Source organism: Alexandromys fortis, unplaced genomic scaffold (assembly GCF_014885135.2).
Source record: "Alexandromys fortis isolate MF-2015 unplaced genomic scaffold, M_Fortis_MF-2015_v1.1 scaffold_162, whole genome shotgun sequence".
NCBI lineage: Eukaryota > Metazoa > Chordata > Mammalia > Rodentia > Cricetidae > Alexandromys > Alexandromys fortis.
Window position 1 is genome coordinate 339,215 of NW_026068033.1, and position 20,286 is coordinate 359,500.

General features: G+C 47.0%; 1 protein-coding gene across 9 annotated transcripts in view; it reads right to left on the reverse strand.

Moving 5' to 3' along the window:
• The window catches only part of Tiam1 (TIAM Rac1 associated GEF 1), a 339,898-nt gene that overhangs the window by 23,713 nt on the left and 295,899 nt on the right, over positions 1-20,286 (reverse strand). For 8 of the 9 annotated variants that reach the window (XM_050164763.1, XM_050164762.1, XM_050164765.1 and 5 more), the window contains 5 exons: positions 15,343-15,446; positions 5,938-6,117; positions 3,020-3,088; positions 2,617-2,742; positions 612-720 (listed from right to left, as the gene is read on the reverse strand). In XM_050164763.1, coding sequence (XP_050020720.1) covers positions 612-720; positions 2,617-2,742; positions 3,020-3,088; positions 5,938-6,117; positions 15,343-15,446 — 588 coding nt within the window. Of the gene's footprint in view, positions 1-611; positions 721-2,616; positions 2,743-3,019; positions 3,089-5,937; positions 6,118-11,232; positions 11,622-15,342; positions 15,447-20,286 lie in introns of those variants that run through there. The other variant, XM_050164770.1, reaches the window with a different exon arrangement.

Here is a 20,286-nt window from a genome sequence, read left to right on the forward strand (position 1 = left end):
CTAATTATCGCTAACCACTCTCCATCACTCAGCCATGCTTTTTCATTTTCTCTTGGAGGCACGGGACTTGAACTTGAGGCTTTCTGCATGCAAGGTGAGCGCTGTACCACTGTGCTCTATACTCTGCTGTGTACACAGAACTTCCTTCTGTTGAGCTGCACTGTCTACCTGCTAACCATCCTCTTCCTATCATCAACCCATCCCATCCTCCTCAGCCTCTGCTAACTACCATTCCTCTCTTATTTGGGGGAGATCAAAGTTTTACGTATTGCAGACCACCGTACACTAAACTGTGAAGGCTTCAGAAAGTTTCTGGAGATTTGTACGATGTTGATGTATAGTAGAAATTAATGAAAAGGAGGAATAGCTGGGTAGTGGAGGCACACTTCTTTAATCCCAGCACTAGGGAGACAGAGGCAGGCAGATCTCTGAGTTCAAAGTCAGCCTGGTCAACAGAGGGAATTCCAGGACAGTCAAGGCTACACAAAGAAACTCTGTCTCAAAAAAATAAAAAACAAGAAAGTAAGTAGTTTTTCTATTATAAATCATTATATGCACAGATGTGAACTGGCTACCAACACACCCGTCCAAATCACCCGGCCCTGCCTTACCTTTCACCAGGACCTTGGGGACTTTCGTGTGGCTGGCACAGAAGGCACTGTAGAGCTTGAAGCGGTCCGCATAGTACAGAAAGGATCCCCCCAGAGAGAACAGCACTTTCTAGATTGAAGAGAAAAAGTGCAATGAGTTCATTCCCATCCCCGTGTAGACCCGGCAGCAGGCGAGAACAGGGAAATCACACCTGTCTGGCTCTCCGCACCAAGCAGCGTCTCCATGCCTGTCAAAGCTTGTCTTTGCTCACAGAGGTCCTAAAATTGACTGTGGGAAAAATATTTTGGCTTAAGATGAATTCTACAGATGTTGGGTTTTGTCTTCTCAGTATTTACAGTAGGATTGCTCAATGACCTGTCTGAGATGTTTGAACGCTGATGAGAAAATAATTGAATTCTAGGAAGGCAAAAATACCCTCAGTTCTTTCATGAGTTCCTTATTGGGAGACAGAAGGGACAAACCATTCAGGAAAGGCTTACACCTCCAAAGTAGCGAAGACATGCCCTGGGTACAGCCTCCACCTTCTCCAAAGCCCCTCTGTCCTCTGCCAGGAAGCAGATAAGAACCTAAGCAATACCAATGCGAGAGTGACATTCAGGTGTGAACAGCAGCTCCACCCAAGAGGATCACACCAGGACAGACCCTCCTTGTCTACCGATGGAGAAAATGTCTACTTTAGACCATACTTGATTGGCATCTGCAGTTATCAGAGAGCTGAAATCTCCTCCTCGTGTTCAATCTTCCTCCTCTTCTCATTTCATGACTGCAGGACCATGTATGATGTGACTGCCCAAGTCATGATGACAAATTACCCAGGAAAAGCTGGGAAGGACCACAGAAAAACCGCTCCTTTGCTTACAGTAACAGTTACTAAGTGTTTGCCATGCGGTAACAGATAAAACAGTATCTCCAGTGCCTGCTGCACAGGATGGGAGGGATTCCCACACTGACTGCAGCTACCCGGGCTGTCCTACAGGCTTCTGAAGACCCACAGGCTGGTGCACACTAGATTCCCAGGAGGAAGCTCCATCAGCCTGGTGTGAACAGTCCTACACTATCAGGGCGCAGAGCAAGCTGCCTGTGGAGAGGAGGCACTGAGAGGCAGGAGGAGGAGATCACAAGTGACAGAGACTAGCTCTCAGAGTTGATTACGTCATTGTCCTGAGTGTAGTGACAGTTTCGCAGGTGTGCGTGTGTGCATGCGCATGTGCGTACAAATGCATGCATGTGTGTATGTGTATGCATGTGTGCGCGTGCATGCGAATAAATGCATGCATGTGTGTATGTTTGTATCTATGTATGTGTGTGTATGCGTGCGTGTGTGTACTCATACACACATACTTTATCAGAGCCTACACTTTAAATATGCACAGTGCTTTATCAACTGTACCACAGCTGATCTTGTTTTTAAAGCACCGGGGTCTGACATGCAAGCCAACACACACATCAAAGAGTTTTATTGATCTGAAATGTGGAACGGGAACTTCCTTCCAGGGAATACCAACCAGGGGGAGGAAACGAGTTGAGGGTGAGTAACCTTTGTTCAGGCATGAGTCATACGGCTCACTAGGACCACAAGGACAGTGTCCATCTGGACAGGAATCAGCATTTTTATCAAAGCTGCCCAGAACAGGGTAAACTGATTGAACTGACAGACCAGGGGGCTAATTTAATTTGTTACTAGCTAATGTATTTAACTTGTTACTAGATAATGTAACCTTAAGGTCCGCGCAGCTTCCAAAGGAGACATCGGCAGATAAATGTGTTTAATTGGGTCTACAGTATCAAACAAGAAAGATAAGGCCTTCTCTCCCAACCCTGACACCCTCCCCCAAAAAGGTCCCCTACTGGGAAGTCCTACAAGTCCTCAGTACTATGAGGTCCACAGACTCCCAAAGAACAAAAGACCACCTGCAGGATGGCATGGGGGCACATCCTGACACACAAGATAACCCAGCAGTGATGCAGAAGGGCAGCTTTAGATAGCTTGAGGATGAGGCTTACCTTGAATTGGTCGACTTTCTCAAGTTTTTCCAAATCAGGGACCAGTCTGACTCCATCTTCGAGAGTTTTAAGAAATTCAACTTGAAACTCTACCATTTCTGTTAAATTGCCAAAGAGTACATCAAGCTAAAAAATGAAAAATAAATAAATAAATAAAATTTACCCCATGTCCATGAAGATTCGGAAGCTTTATCTGGACCTAACTGTGTGATTTCTGAGGGTTAGCAGTCTGTTATTACAGAATGGGGCAGTCCCATATGCCCCAACTTTACCCCAAAACTTCACAGGCTGTATGTGACCTGCCACGACTAAAGGCACCCAATGTTGCGGGTGTCAGTGCTCCATCCTTGACCAGCAGGTCAACCGCAGCATGCCCCCCACAAGCCAAGACAGCCCGCCATACCTCATCCTGGGTGAGAAAGGTCTCCTTCTGAAGGGGCTTCAGGTATCTCTCCATGAGGCAGTTTAAGTCCTACGAACCAGGACACTTCATTAGCATACTGAGAAGTCTACAAGGCTCTACGGGCCGAAAAGGCAAAATGTTTTCTGAAGGCTAAGGAGCCAGTGATGAAAGTCCATGAGGACAGGGAGAAGCAGGCAGGCCCATGGGCACAGCGGAAACCAAGTCTTTAACTCATGGTGTACTCTGCGAGCAGGCTAAGAGCTCCATACAGGAATGGACATGGCCACTAAGAATACTCAGCAGTTGACAGCTAGCATTCAACAGGTCGACCCACTCTCTAATGGGGGGCCCCACTTGGAAAATGACCGTAGGGTCAGTGACTGTGAATCCGCTCGGATCTATCTATAATTTTTCTTATGTGCCATTGCATTCGTTCCCTGAAAACACCTATGGGTGTTTCCCCTCTGCCTATGGTTTATCTCCTATCTATCTATCTATCTATCTATCTATCTATCTATCTCATAAAATATAGATATAGATACATTCCATCTACTGGGCACACATGCAGCTGTGGATGGTTGGGAAGATGAGTTCTGCTTAAGTTGTATAATTTTGATGAATAGAAATAGTACTAGGGTATTTTTTCATATTAGACTGACACAGGAAAATAGCAATATTCTTAGTTTTAAGACAGTTTTTTACACATTTAGCTGACTTTAGACTTCAGAGAAGATTCAAAATGGACTAGTTGCCCCTGTAAAATACACACAAGGGCAAGTTCCCAGGTGTCTGCTGAACTAGCCAGGGTGATAACATTAAGACATAACTCTCTCTCTAGTAACGGATTTTCTGCACATACTTCTGGCCTTGGTTTGTGATGCGGGACTCAAGGTCCAGCCAACTACCTGTTTATTGCATAAGCCCTGAATTTCAATGTCACTCTCTGTCTGGGAACCCTGACCACTCAGAGCTGCGTGCTCACTTTACCCACCATGCCCGGTCATCAACGATCTGAGAGAAACCATGTGACTTATCATGTGTTATTAGATCAGGTCAGATCCTATAAGTAACTCATAATTGTCCAGAGTGGGTGGCTGAGAGAGGCGTGTGAGTATCTGAGTGTGTGGGTGTGTAAGCATGTGGGTGTGCAAGTACATGGGCGCGTGAGTACGTGGGTGGTGAGTGGGCGAGTATGAGTATGTGAGTGTATAAATGAGTGAATGAATATGTGTGAGTGAGAAGTGTGTGTGCACGTGAGAATAGTGTGTGTGCGTGTGTGTGTACGTGGGTGGTGTGTGAGTGGGTAAGTATACGAGTGTGTGGATGAATGAGCGTGAGTGACAGGAGTGTGCGCACGTGAGAACGGTGTGTCTGTGGGAGTGAGTGATGCAGAAGAGATGGAGCAGTGTGTGAAGAAACGTAACAGCAGAGAGAAGTGTGCGTACAAGAGAGAGGTGTGGAGAAAGATGGAGCTGCGGTAGAGAAATGGAACTGTGCAGAGAGACGGTCAGGACCGAGAGATGTACAGGGTGATGTAAAAGAGAAGGTCCCCAGCAGGAGAGGGTGTGCGCCCTTTCCTGAAGACCCTCCGGCAGAAGAGAGAAATTCCTGAGTCCTGCTACTCTGGAGGTATCTGGAGGCAACCCTGGGTGTGGTCCAGGGAGTTGGTCTGCAAGAGACTTGATTGCATTCCAAAAAAAAAAAAAAAACAGGGAGCAGGGTGGATATGGCATGCAGGTCAGAATATACTAGACTCAAAATATTTAGACTGATTTAGACTAAAATCTAAAAATCTGGCTAAACTCAGATTGCCGGTCCTGGTGGTGTAGGCTGGCATCCTAGTATGTGGGAGGCTGAAGCAGAGTATTTTGAATGCAGACCCTATCTTAAAAACAAAACCAAACACAACTAGATCTCATTTCTGTCAATTGGGGTGGGATCAGAACAATTAATAACACACAGAACACAGACCCAACCCTTCTACAGAGGCTCTTGTTAGAAGACTTGAATCAGTCCATTTCTATGAGTGTTCAATAACTTTATTCATGACTGATTACAGAGCTTTCTTATCAATACTTGGCTAGGATACTACATCTTAAAAGAAATTAAATGTGTGTGTGTGTGTGTGTGTGTGTGTGTGTGTGTGTGTGTTAAACAAATACCATGTACACGCCTGGAGAACTCAGAAAGAGGTGCCAGGTGTTCTATTCAATCAGTTGCCACCTAACTCCCTCGGGAGAGGGTCTCTCACGGAACCTGGGCCCCACCAGGTTTTGAGCTAGGCCAGCCAGCACACTCCTAGGATCTGCCTTTCTCTGCCCCCTGAGATGCTGTTACAGACATGTACAGCCAGCATGGTTGTCAGGATTTCAACTCAGGTCCCCCATGCCTGCACAGCAAGTCCTCATATCCACTGAGCTATCTCACCAGGCCCTAAATTCAGATTTAGAAGTAGCTTATAATACATTTAGAAAAGCCAGAAAAATGATTTAATATTCACTATCAATTACATAAATATATAAAGCAACTAAGAATTTATATTTATCAATGTTAATCAATATACTTGTTCCAGAAGAGAGATTAAGGTCTCAATATTTGTGTGTTATTAGGAGGTGTGGTCTTGTTGGAGTAGGTATGATCTTGCTGGAGGAAGTATGTCACCGTGGAGGCAGGCTTTGAGGTCTCCTTTGCTCAAGTTTCGGTCAGTGTGACACTCGGTCTACTTCCTGTTACCCTTCTCTAGGACCATGTCTGCCTGCTGCCATGTCCCACCATGATGACTTACGCCACTCTCAATTAAAGGTTTTCCTTTACGAGAGCTGCCGTGGTCGTGGCGTCCCCTCGCGGCCACAGAAGCCCTAACTAAGACAGGGAGCCCCCACTCTCTCAGGAAGGAAAGGTGGTTACACCCCACGCACCTTCACGTAGGTGCGCTCAGTCTCCAGCAGCTCGCAGATGACCTTGCGCAGTTTATCGGCGTCCGACAGCTGCCGTGTGGTCGCCAGCTGAGGGCCCGTGGCGTCCTGAGGAGACGGGCTCGAGTCAGAGGGGTTCATCTCGTGCAGGCTCCGGCAGAACGCAGCGACCTGTTCTGTGCTCTGTGGGGCAGAGGAGGAAAAGGCAAAGCAGAGGGAGTCACTTCTCAGCCGGGAGCCTTGTTGGCACCCAGCCCTCCTCAAGGCAATTTTCAACTCAATGAATGGTCACATCCGGATAACTCTCGTGTCCCAAACTGTTCCACACTTGAGCTCCTTGAGTGCTGACAACCACAATAATGAACAAGGGTGTGCGAGTGATCACGCCCCATGAGGCTTGCTCACTAGTCTGGGGTATCTGACACTCACACACTACTCACACGTGTGAGGAGGGCTATGACAACTCCCACTGAACAGGTGAAACAAAGGAGGCCCAGAGAGGTTAAATAACTCATCCAAGGTCACACAGCTAGGAAGTAGCCGAGGCAGACCTGGAATGTGAACAACCCAAGCACATTTCAGAGCCTGTGATTCTGTGTGCTGGGAAATGGGAGGGGAGATGTTACTTGGAATGAAACGAAACCCAGGCTCGGATTTGCCTCAGCAAGTGCCCTGTCACCAAGTGGCATCCCTGGCACCAAAGGCTATGTTTGAGCCATTCAGTGAGAAGCTAGGAGCTAAGGACCTGCAACACAGAGAACAATTTACTCAGCTACCGAATTCGGGTTTGGACACTTACTCAGCATGCTGGAAGACAATGCCTGTCTGTGGCATTAAATGGCTCACATTTAGCAGATGGCTGTATCTTTGGTAAGTTCTGCTGTTTCTATCTTCTAGGCTGCCCTTTGAGCAGAAGGCAGTTGAGCCTGAAACAGGCCACTGTGGACCTCAGCCTCCACTGCCTCGGGAGGACACGATTGAGGGGAAGGCTGGAATGATTCTCAAGTTTAGGAAGCTCCAGTTCCACCCTATGGAGTGATGCTGTCTGAAGGTCGAGCTGCTGAAAACCCCATGGGCTCAGTGGCTGACCTCAGCGAAGCCCTGGATGGCCTAGACAACCCAATTCCAACAGCTCAGATCCTTCCAGTCAGGGTCCACACTGGGATGCAAAGGCCCTGGCATTTGGCTTGAAGTTGTCAGTAAAGACAAGGCCTCACTAGACAGCCCTGGACTCACAACGTCCAAACCTGCCCGATTGTCCCAGGCATTGTTTTGGAGTAAGGAAACCTGGTTTGCCTGTCGAATGCACAGCAGTAATGTGGGGTGGATACCCTCTACATTCTACTTCTCTTCAGCCCTTCTATTGTCTATTTCAGTCCTAAACACAGAAGTGCCTCTTTCTGGAAGATGACTGCGCTGATAAAGAACTACTCCTATACCTGGCAGTGAAGGCACACACCTTTAATCCCAGCACTCGGGAGGCAGAAGCAGCAGGCGGATCTCTGTGACCTCAAGGCCAGCCTGGACTACAAGAGCTAGTTCCAGGACAGGCACCAAGGCTACAGAGAACCCCTGTCTCGAAAAAACAATACAAAAACAAAAACAAAACAAAACAAAAACAAAACAGCTGGTCCACAGAGCTGCAAGGCAGAAAAGCTAGGACCTAGAATATTCCATAAGACAGGATTTAAATACAGTGAAGGGTGATTTGCATACGCAAAAAAGAACACAGACAGAGTTTCTCAAAAAGACTCATTAGGGGCAGCACAGGGCAGGAAAGCCCAGTCTGGACTGCGAGTCACGCAGCTATCGTTCTGATTCTCTTATAATTGCCATGACTTATTCCTGGCTGCTGCTAACTGCAGTAACTGCCAGCATGCATGCTGCCTGTCATAAGTACTAGTCAGGATCCTCCAGGAAACTGGGTTTCAGCCATATAATATCCCCGCAAAGAATCTTCACAGGGGTATAGAAAACTCACCCGGATGGGCTGAATTGTATACTCTGATTTTTACCTCAGTAAGAGAAAATACCTGCTTTGCCTCAAGGCCTGTCTGTGCAGAAACAAAGGAACTAGTTACGCGCCACTTCACTAACTTGGGGTCATCTTGATATAGTCAAACTGGGCTTTGCCATAACAATAGGAACAAGGGAACAAATATATCCATTTTAACAAAATGTTCATGTCTCCTTTTGATGACCGAATGATAATTAAGACAGGTAACGTTTTCTAATGCGGTTATCACGGGGAGATAAAAATGCCCTTCTGGACAAAGCCTCACAGGCAGAAGAGCTGACAACCAGTGCCCTGTCCCCCTCCCATCACACACTCCCCTGGGCTGCTGTGATTTGCTGCCTGGTCAAGGAACCTAACAAACAAGTGTGGTCCTGGCACCTTTTCTTACACAATGAATGCTTTTGTAACAATTCCATCTGTGACCACTGCTGACTGTCCGTCACACACAATTCCCGTGACAAACACAGCCATTACCAAGTTCCAATTGCCGGCAGGATACCCTCTTGAGATGATTAGCCATGGGACCTTGCATATTGGTCCAAGCAGACCCTCAGATCCACAAATGACAAACCCCGTGAGGGGCCCTGACACACAGCAGAAGCAGGGCATCGCAAAAGCCATGGCAAACCACACTGGAGGGGTCACTGCATTTTGGTTAAATATAGAAGGAATGGACTGACTGGGGTTCCTGGTTTCTTGGTTCCTCTGTGATATCATCAATACCTAAAGATAGCTCTTTTCAAGACTGTGAACAGGGAGCTGCCTTGATCTCTGCCAAGTGACTCCCTAGTTAAAGTGGAGTTGCTCTGGCTCTTGACACCCAGCGTACCTGTGTGCCTGCCTGCCCTGAGGTGTTCTCCTTTCTTCTGCTACCAAATCAAGTCCTAAATTCACACACACACACACACACACACACACACACACACACACCATAGGAAGTATGGTCATTGAACTTTAATCTTTGGGGTCATTCACTTATCATCAGAAAACGCAAAAACTTTATTTTGGCTCTTTCAGGGGAAACCCTGTCTACAAAACCTTTATTGAAGTACTTTATGTTATGTTCTTACATTCTTACAGGGTTATGAGCAGTTTCTCCATTTATTAGTTGCTAATAATCTCTTACTGTTTACTTAACATTAAACTTTATCAAAGGCACATATGCATAAGAAAATAACTCAGTACGTAGGAATTGGTACTACCCACCTAGGCAAGGCTTCGGGTACCCACTGAGGGTCTCAAGGTGTATCCCCTACAGATAAGGGAAACTGTAAAGGGCCCTTCTGGAGAGAATCTTACAGGGAGAAGACAGAGTTGACAACAGTGCCCTGCCCCCTTAGTTTCTTGGGGAGCTACTGAAAAGCTCCATGGGGCTCCCTTTAGAGGGCTCAGCCTCAACCACCCCTCCCATTAGACCCATCCTAAATACCCCTGAAGGTAAACAATGTCCTTCCCAACACTCTGCTCCCCGCACTGACTCCAAACTGATGCCTTCCCCCTCTCCCTCCCGCCCCGTCAATACATGCTACTTGAGAAAGAATAAACGGTTTCACAGCATTAATAAGTTATAACACGTGTAGACATCAAGAGTGGTGTTTCTGTTTGGAGAGAATTTAAAAGAGGCCGTAAAGCTTGAGAGTTTTGTTTGCCTAAAATACTCCTTCCAAAATGTCCTCTGAAGGAACTAAGAAATGCAGGGCTCCCTTGGAATGTCTCTAAGCTATTGAATTCACGTATTGTTGCCCAGCTAAATCTCCAGCTCCGTCCACCGCATTCCACTGTGGTCAAACTTCTAAGTAGGCCATTGTCAAGTGTGGCCCCTGTCCGTGGTGCCTGCAATGGCAGCGCATGGAGAAAGTCCTGACCACCCCACAGCTGGCTGTCAGGTGAGCCACACTCACCTCTCAGCACCCTTCACACACCTAGCACCACCATTCACAGGCACGCCTGGCCAAGCAGCCTGGGTGGGAGGCTCCCTGCGGGCTCCTACAGGAAAGCCGCCCAGGCTCTGGGGAAGGAGGAAGACAGCCCAGGTACTTGCAGCAGGGAGCGCAGTCTCTCTCCCTTGAGGACTTTCACCAGAGACCACAGAGCAGCACTCGCAGGCAGTGGAGAGTCTGGAAGCGCTGAAGCAGGCAGAGGTGCCCCAGGAATAACCGATTCAGCCAACACAGAGAAGGCAGGACAACAAAGGAGGGCATGGGCCACTCTGCCACGGCCAGCAGAAGGCTCGGTGGTTATGACATCCTTTCCCCAGTGCAGGATGAAAAGAAAGTACAAAAGGGGCGCACGGGGCAAGGGGGAGGGTGTCAGACTCTTAAGGACACACTACCTGCTGGAGCGACCCAGCTGCTCAGCCTTCCTGTTATGCAACCACCAAAGGCAATGTCTGCCTCCAGATAAGCGACTTCCAAAACTGTTCTTTGACTCTGACCGACTTAACACTTCCCACGGATTTAAAGGGAGGAGTGGCCTCAAAACCTTACAGCCTTTATTTAAACTTTTCTTGAGGGATGGTGGAGCAGAGCACATTTCAGAGTCTCAGAGGGCATTACAGTCATCCATACTTCCTTCAATTCTCCATCAGCTCTGGGGTCTCCTCTAACAAATTTCAAACAAGAAACACCAGGCATAGCCACCGATACGGTCGTTTCATTAAAAGACACTGCCTCTCCGCCGCAGACAGATGCGGGTATTAGCGCCAGCACCGAAAGGCTCGGTTTGATTTTGTTCAACTGTTTCTTGCCATGAGCTCACTTCTGCAGGTTCTTTTTAGAGCATTATCGTTTACTAGGGGGGCTGGTCTAGGGAAGTAGGTCAGCTCATGCTAGACTGCTCATCCGTCAACCTTCTTTACCTACTGCAAGTCAGCAAAAATAAGACCCAAAGCACCCAAAGGAGCAAAACACAATCCCAGCTGCTTTCCTAGTCAGGGGTGGGGCGGGAGTGGCATAATGCACTGGACATAAAATATATCCAAAATCTCAACAGCCAAAAGGGGGGGGGCATCAGCAATAGTTAAAAAAGATTTAAAAAAAAAAAACTCAAAGCTTTCTATCACCTAAATCTGAAAGATAATTATAAACACCCAACACAAACTCAACTGCACGCTAACTAATGATCGCATCCTCAAAAACTGCTGCAATACATATTCTTTGTTAACAAGGGCGCCCAGAAAGAAAGGGGGGTGAAACAGGAAGATGAGGGACAAACACAGGCATCACTAGTTGAGCATGGGAGCCAGTCTTCCCCAAAGCTGCCATTAAGAGTGAAGCGCTCACCAGATGAAGGGTGCGGTAGAGAGAGCCACCAGCCCCGTCGTTCTCCATCCTGGGTTTGCGCCTGATTTTCCACAGTGCCGACATCCTCAGGGACACAGGCTCATGGTAATTCCTCCTAGCACTTCATGTGTTCAGCAAGGAAACCGAAGTTTCCTCAAATACTCAGAAAGCCCCAGCCACTGTCCAGCTTGCAGAGAGCTTCCTCTCTCCAGGATAGCCCATGCTGGTTCTTCAGTGCCGACCTGTGACCACACACATCTCAGTGCAGAGCTGAGGGCGGCCACAAGCCCCGCAGAGGCACCTGTTTCCCCACTGGTGCTCCCGGAGGCTGTCAAAGGCTGTATCTCGGAGAAGAACTCATGCTTTGATTTTACCTGGCTCAATAATAAAAGTCCCAGAAAGAGAGAGCCAGAGCCAGCTGAAAACAAAGCACAGAGTGCCTCCCAGGGCTGCGGGTGGCCCTGCCCTGCAGCCAGTGGGACCAGCTGATTGGCCAGCATCTCGAATGGCACAGGAATATTAAAGTGCCCAAGTAGGACAACTTTACAGCTCCCCTCACCGAGGCAAAGGCATCCCCACCACAAAAACCTGCTCTTTCAACTGTGCGCCCAGACACACTTCACACTGATACTTCATTGCAAAAACAGATGCTTCCCAAGCAGTTCTAGCATGCACGAAAACAAAACCAGAAGCTGCCAGGAATGCACAGGCATTGATGATACTAATACACTTTCTAACCGGGAAAACAAAGTCGGAGCCACCAGGGGGCCTGGAATGCAGGACTCCAGGCTCCTCTGGCCTCAGTTAACTCACATTTCATTCCACAAGAAGCTGCACAGAGAAATGACTCCTAGGGTGAGGAGACCTAAGGTTGTCACCTTGTCACCAGAGGAAAGAGGCGCCGACAAAGGGCGAGGTGGCTAGACTCCCCTGCCTTTTGACAACCTCAGCCATCATGGCGACATGCTCGAATCATCTCCAGTAAACAGCAAGTTCACAATTATCCACTTGCTCAGCTCCAAAAGGCCATGCACAGCTAAATATCTCTCTCTCTCTCTCTCTCTCTCTCTCTCTCTCTCTCTCTCTCTCTCACACACACACACACACACACACAATCACACACATACACCACCACCACCACCAAACAACACACACCAAAAAAAAAAAAATCATAGGGTCCCTGGCTTCGTATTTCCCACCAGAATAAAAACTGATAATACAGCAGGACACGGGGGTGCACACCTTTAATCTCAGCACTCAGGAAGCAGAGGCTGGAAAATGATCTCTGTGAGTTCGAGGCTAGTGTAGCAACATAGTGTCCGGGGCTATATGAGACCCTGTCTTTAGAAGGCAAACCAACAAGAAAGAAAAAAAGAAAATCTAACCACTCACTTCATTATTCTGTTGGGGTTGGCATATCTGGGTGCGAGGCATGCCATGGCTCATGTGTGGCCGGAGGATGATCTGCAGGATTCAGATAGCCCCTCCCACCATGTGGATCCCAGGGATAGCGATCGCGAGAGGCTCCTAGACCTGCTGGGCCACTTTGCCATCCAGTTTCTATTAATTTATTAGGTGCATTTCTCTACCTGATGAATATGTGTGCATTCAGACAAGCCTTAATCATCCCTTCCAGGTTACAGCAGTATATACAACTTAAAAATAAATTTGCAAACCAATACAGTCGATGCGACCAAAGCGCTTAACCTTAATCAAGAGACACTTTAGGAAGATTAAGCATTGGGTAAATGGCTAAATGGCTCATGGCTGTGTATCTAATTGGCCTTTAGCACCACTAATAAATTAGTTCCCTCTTTCATGAAGCCTGGTACTTAATATCATACACAACAACCAGGCTGCAGGTAATTTAAATGCAGGCATCAATAACACAAGGCCCGGGGGCCAGACCGGGTTTTCATCTGGCTTTCAATACCACGGAGCTGTCTGTGTTTCTTAGCAAGCGCCTAACCCCACCCCCAGTCTCCTCTGTAAACAGAATTCAAGAGCATCTTTTCCAGGAGTGCTGTAAAGATACTGCATATGAAATGGTACCTAATATTCACCAAAGACAAAATTAGCAAGACTTTGTTACCAATATTCAGTGGGATATTACTCAGTGGGTCACCAAGATCTGCCGGTACAATTTGAAATTTTTGGCTTTCAGATCTCTCTCTCTCTCTCTCTTTTTTTTTTTTTTTTTTTTTTTTTTTTTTTTTTTTTTTTTTTTTTTTTTTTTTTTTTTTTTTTGGTTTTTTGAGACAGGGTTTCTCTGTGGTTTTGGAGCCTGTCCTGGAACTAGCTCTTGTAGACCAGGCTGGTCTCAAAATCACAGAGATCCGCCTGCCTCTGCCTCCCAAGTGCTGGGATTAAAGGCATGCGCCACCACCGCCCGGCTCAGATCTCTTAAATGAGAAATGTAATCAATGAAGGGCTACTGCTCGGTGAGGAAGAGCTCTTGGCTTTCTCCGGGTTTCTCTGGCTGTGATAAACACCACACAAAGCAACTTGGGGAGAAAAGGGTTTCTTTGTCTTATACCTTTAAGTCATAATCCATCACTGAGGGAAGTCCGGACAGGAAATTCAAGTCGGGAGCTGAAGCAGAGACCTTATTGGCTACTCCCCATGGCTTCCTCAACCTGCTTCTGATCCCATCCGGGACCCCCTGCCCAGGAATGGCACCACCCACCCCAGTTAGCTAGAAAACGATCCAAAGACCACTCTGATGGGGACATTTTTTTCAACTGAGATTGCCTCTCTGAGGACGACTTGAACTTATGTCAAGCTGATGAAAAAACGAAGCAGTACACTGCCCTTACAGAGGACCAGAGACTGCTTCCCATGCTCCATGTTAACCACCTCTAACTCCTGTTCCCGGAGATCCAGCACCTTGTTCTGGCTTCCAATGTGTGATCTGCTCAGAGAGCGTCAAGGAAAACAATGGGCGCCGGAGGATGAACCACACTGACAAGGCGATTGTGGAACAGCCCTGTCAACCTAGCCGATTACTCAAGAGAGTCATGTAAGAAGAGAAGGGAGCTCCCAGATCAGACTGGCCTTGGGCAAGGGTCTGGGGGCATTGTCTTGATTATTAATAGATGCAGAAGGGCTCTGCCCACTGTGTGGGGCGCCATCTCTAGGCAGACTGTCCTGGGTTGTATAAGAAGTTAAGTCAAGCATGGTGGTATAACCTTTAACCCTAGCACTCAAGAGATAGAGGTAAAGGGATTTCTGTGACTTCAAGGCTGGCCAGGTCTACATTGTGAGACAGATACTGTCTGGAAAAAGGGGGACAAGGGGTCGGGGGTAGGGACGATAAGCCAGCAAACAGCCTTCTACGAATTCTGCTTCAGCTTCCCGACAGCTGTGAACTGAAGTAGACGATGAAGCAAACCCTGCCCTTCCCCTAAGTTGGTCATGGTCAAGGGTTTTATTACAGCAACAGCAACATAACTAATGTGGCGGTGCATGTCTGGAAGATGCCCTTAGACACAGTGCGAAACGCTGGGACGAATGCACTGAGATGTACGGAACACTTGGCAAAGCAGAACAGGAGCAGGCAGAATTACAGGCGACGATTTCATTGTTTTACACCAAAGTATCAAAAGAAAAGTTTTGCTCACAGTATTCATCTGAAGAACAGCATAATTGTTTTTTTTTTTTCAGTGTTTCCTTCCCCTTTAATAAAAAAAAGTGCACCTTGAACAAGAGCTGAAAGCAGATTGCTCAAAAGCGGCTCGTTGCGGAACCCCTAAGAGGCAAGAAGACACTGCTGCCTCAATTACGCCATTTGGGACGATGCTTCATCCTCCACAAATGAAGATGGAAGGAGGAAATGGGATGAAATTATGGCATTAACAGGGAACTCCAGCCGTGGCAGAAATTAAAGAACAAAGCCTTCAATTCATTACAAGTGATTTCTGCCCTCTGTTCTCCCATATGGGTTTGTTACCAAGACTGTAATTTGGATTTCGTATCCAGCTACTTAGTAACATCTCAGAAGCAAAAACACTTCATCCCATGGAGAGGCCGCCCGAGCACACACAGCTGCAGAGGCGGCGTGTCAGCTGTGGTCCTGCAGGACACGGGATGTGAAAATGAAAACTCTCTCACCTTGCTGCTGTGGTCTGTGTCATCAGAAGACTCCAGGTCCGGTCCTTCGCCTTCTTCCGGACCTGTCTCAGCACCGCTGCCCTGCTCGCTGCTGAGGCTGTGCCCTGCCACAGAGAAGCAGAAGGAAGCGCAGGTCAACAATACAGTCATAGCTAAAAGCCACTGGGGTGATGGCAGCACCAAGTGAAGCATGGTGTGTGTGTGTGTGTGTGTGTGTGTGTGTGTGTGTGTGTGTGTGAGACGGCAGCCTACCACCTGAAACCCAAACATTAAAATCTATGAGCTTGTGGGGTCCATTCTCCTTCAAGACACCACAGCACCTCAAGGTCTTTCTGGATTTTCATCTCCAGGGCATTACAGAATGTGCAGGGGTGGACCATCGTCAAACAGCGGATACAAAACCCAAGAGGGTGGGGGATGCACTCCAGTGTTAAATCTCTTACTTGGCATTCATGAGGCTGAGCTTAGCCATAGCAAGGAAACAAGCAAGCAAATAGTAGAACAGTCCCTGTAAGGGCAGAAGACACGGAGGAACACAGGAAACCCAGCCACCTGATACAAAATGTCAAATAACAAGGCTGAAATTATTTTTTTTTACAAAAACAAAAGGGTGCTTTCAAAAGAGATCACACAAGTTAATAGAATCTCTAAAAATAACAATAATAATAGCTGTAGTCACAGAATTAAACAGTTGATGGGTAAAAATATAAATCAAAAAAGTAAAAAAAAAAAGGAGGATTGTGAAGACATCTAAAAGGAGTGCCTTATCCTAGAAAATAAATCTTCACATGAATTGCAATTTCAGGGAACGACCACGTGAAAGTTTAGGTGTGGGCGTGGAGTAATGGATCCGTGGTTAAGAGCACTCACCGGCTGCTCTTCCAGAGGAAACAGGTTCAATCCCCACATGGTGGCTCACAACTATATGTAATATAGTTCCAGGACAATGCACACACATGGTGAAAAGATGAAACACCCATGAACACAAAATAGTAAATCCAAAAACATACAAAAGTTTTGGGATAGTAGCCAAGCTCTTGCCTAGAAACAGGTGAGGCTCCAAATTCAGCCCCTGGAGCCCCGCAAATAAACAACCAAAGGCTATCCCAGAGAGGGACCACAGTAAGAACTTCTTAGAAACATAATGAGAGCATGTATCTCACTAAAAAGTTCTCTAAAGTATGTATTTCAGGGAAAAAATAAACACATAACCCTAAAAAAATCTAGTGTACAAACTGAAAGATAAAATGTTGACATTTACAGAGGTTAGGCTTAAACTATAAAACAACCCCGCCTCCTCCCCAAAAGACATTTTGGTATTTAAAAGAAAAACATACAAACAAGCAAAAACTGGCTTGGAAGATACTATTAAAGAAGGGCTGGGGGAAACTGAAGCTGGGAGAAGAAGGAAAAGGAACTGTGGTTTCTGCTGGGCTCAGAATCGCGTCCAAACTGTAGAGCAAACAGTGAAAGAGGAGGGACAGGCTATGTAAGACGCAACTAGAATTTAAAATGCAATTCAGAAGAGAGAAAGGAAAACAAATGAGACCACAGATATGCGTCAGAACACATGGATCGTCTAAAAAAGATGTTAAAGGCTTAACTTAAATAAAGACACATAAAACAAAGCCCCAGCAGGATGATATACGCAAGAAACAGGTAAGAGGAACACACTGAGAAGAGTCCAGACATAACCGAGCACACGGAACACTCTAGAAATGACTAAATGCAACAGGCTTAGCCAAGACACAGAAGACGCAAACATTTATAACTGTTAAGCTTGATTTGTGAATGATTTTCTAGCCCTAGTCCCGAGGATTAGCATTTTACACAAGCAAGCCATCCACCAAAGGCCGAGACTGCCCTAACCTAGAGCATCTACACTTGGGCAGACCACACAGGCAACACTTTTCCTAGAACTAATAAAAGTTCAGTTACACCAAAGACAGTAAAGGAGAAGACAAACAAGACTGGGGTACTTTCCCTGCCAGAGAGCAAAACATAAGCTAAAGTTACAGTAACATAATGCAGGTCAGAACAGACTGTTTAAAAGAGACCCAGCCCTGGATGAAGTGTGGCACTCAGCAGACACACAGTGCAGTCGGGAAAGAGACGGAACATTTGACCGATGTCGCCAGAGCGGTGGGTGGCCCACATGGAAAAATGATAACGCTGGATCCTAATTCACGCCAATCGCAAAAACCGGCACCAGGGGGATACAGACTCGGCAGAAAATATACAGGACAAATGCAGCTAATAAGAAGGAAGAAAAGGACATGCACAGTACAGGCCTGATGCTCACGAAAGCCACCAGCTCAATCCCTGCCATCCTAGAAGCACAGCCCTGAGACTACACCCTACACCAGAAATCTGGGCTGACGCATGGCTTGTTCTGGCTAGCAGAAATAACCTAAGTGAAAAGACACGCATTTCCAGCCAGGGCCCCAGGAGGCTGCACAGTTCCTGTGCTTGTCTGAAGTAAAAAAGAAACCCCAAACTACAGTCTCCAAGATGAGAGGCTTCATGGAGAGGAGGTCCCCACTGCCCAGTTACGTGTGAACAAGGACAGGGTCAGTCACGCAGCCTCAGTGACTCAAGGCAAAGACAGTAGGGTGTCTACCCGCTGAGCTTAGCCCAAGCCACCAGAAGGACCTAGGCTGTGTAGCAGCGGTTTGTTCTGCAACATTAACCACTAGATGGACAGGAGTAGGTAGGTGCTAATGACCAAAGGAAACGGGAGAGAGGAGGTGACAGTGGCTCACTTCAGGGATACAGAGAAGGAAGAGCAGAGCAGCCAGGACAGGGATCCAAGTAGAGAGGGTACCTCCTTCCCATGCTCAGATCCTTCTCTGGATACCCTCAATCTAGTGGCCTTTTACAAACACACACACACACACACACTTTCACAACTTTCTACAGCAGCACTATCCTGACTATAAAGCGCACTCCTTTGAACCCTCTTGTCTGGGGGCATTCTCACCCCCACTTAGCAGGAAACAGCCCCACCATCACAGGCTGCTCTGTTAGCAATCAGGGAAAGAACTAAAGACAGAGTTCAGGGGGACGGAAAGCGCCAGGGCAAGGAACAGTTCAATAGAAGCCCTGAGCACACGGTCGAGCGAAGAAGCCAGAGCACCCTCAGGACAGAACCTTCTGACTGAACAGAAGCTTCTACAAACTAAACCCAGGGCTGTGAACAGGTGAGAGCACCTCTTTGGCTTGTAAATTGCTTCCATTATCATGGTCACATCTTTATGGTCTAAAAACCTTGGCAAGTCATTCAACCCTCACACCACTAGCTAAGACCAACACAATGCCAACCTAGCCACCAAAGTTTACCTTACAATGTTACAATGTAGCGTTTGTTTAGATCATACCACATTCATTTGTCTTTCCTAAGGCCTTGTGGCAATTAAACATAAAGGAAAGAATCCTTGTCTAATGAGATATACAAGCAATGTGTTCAAGTTAAACAAATTCTAGTTCAAACACTAAAATTATTTTACTGTGTGTATCTGTGTGTGTGTAACTTTCAGGAAATAGTTCTCTCCTCTCACCACATGGGTCCTAGGAATCAGGTTATCAGACTTAGTAACAACTTCCTCAAGCACTGAGCTGTCTCGCCAGCCCCTAGGAATAAACTTTAAAAAGTTGTCTAATATCTGAGTTCGAATGAGGAGCAAACGTGACTGATGGACCGGTGGGTAGGGCGAGGAAAGACTGGACTGCCCTAAAGACACTCGTATGGGACTCATCTGCTGGGCTGTGACTCCGTTTCCTTTCTCAGTCACGGCATAGCTTCATTACGAAAAGAATCCCATAAAGAATCCCATATTCACCTCGTAATACACGGCACCGGCACCAGCAGCCAAGGAAACTAAAAACCAAAACGGCTGCAGGGCAAAACTGCAGCAAACCAGAGACAGCTAAATACAGGCTGTGAGTGGGCTGAACGGTACACACATGTAACTCCAGCACTCAGCTAAATACACGCTGTGAGTGGGCTGGGCGGTACACACATGTAACTCCAGCACTCAGCTAAATACACGCTGTGAGTGGGCTGGGCGGTACACACATGTAACTCCCACACTCAGAAGGCTGAGGCAGAAGGATGGCAAGTTTAAAGCTAGCACGGGCTATGTAGTAAGTTGTAGGCCACCTTGAGATAGAGCAAGACCCTGTATCAAAAAGAAATAAATTTGGGCAGGAGAGACAGCTCAGCGAGTAAAGGCCGTCAAGACTACAGACCTGAGTTCAATTTGAGGGGATGCACAAGGAGAGAAGTGACTCCCGCATGTGGTCCGCTGACTTCCATGTGGATGCCATGATAAATATGTACAATGTGTACAGGTACACGAATACATAAAAGAGAAAAGCAATAACAATAGTGTGTAAAAAAATCACAAAAATTGCAGATTTTGGCATAATTGATCTTATCTGTTTGTTGAGAAAATAAAATATAAAGTACATTAAGATTTTTAGAATTACTTTTACTTCTATTTCATGTGCGTCAGTGTTTTCCTGCTTGTATGTGCGTGCTCCATGTACATCCCTGGCCGAAAGACGCCAGAAGACGGTAACAGATCTCCTAGAAGTGGAGTTACAGACAGTTGGGAGTCACCATGTAGGTGCTGGGAATCGAACCTGGGTCTTCCGTAAGAGCAACGAGTGTTCTTAACTGCTGAGCCGTCTCTCTAACCCCGACACTGATGATTTTTAAAAACATAAAACTGAAGGCTCCCCCGCGTCTGCAAAGCAACACCCACCCGCTATTCACACACGGGACATGGCAGATGCCGTCAATCAAATCTCACTGGAAATCAAGACAAGGCATTTGGATCCCCGCCACCCCAGCAGGACCCACAGAAGCAGGCCATGCGCTGAGTGACAGACAGCAAGGCACGCCAACAGCTTACGAGGCACACATGGCCGCAAACCTCACGG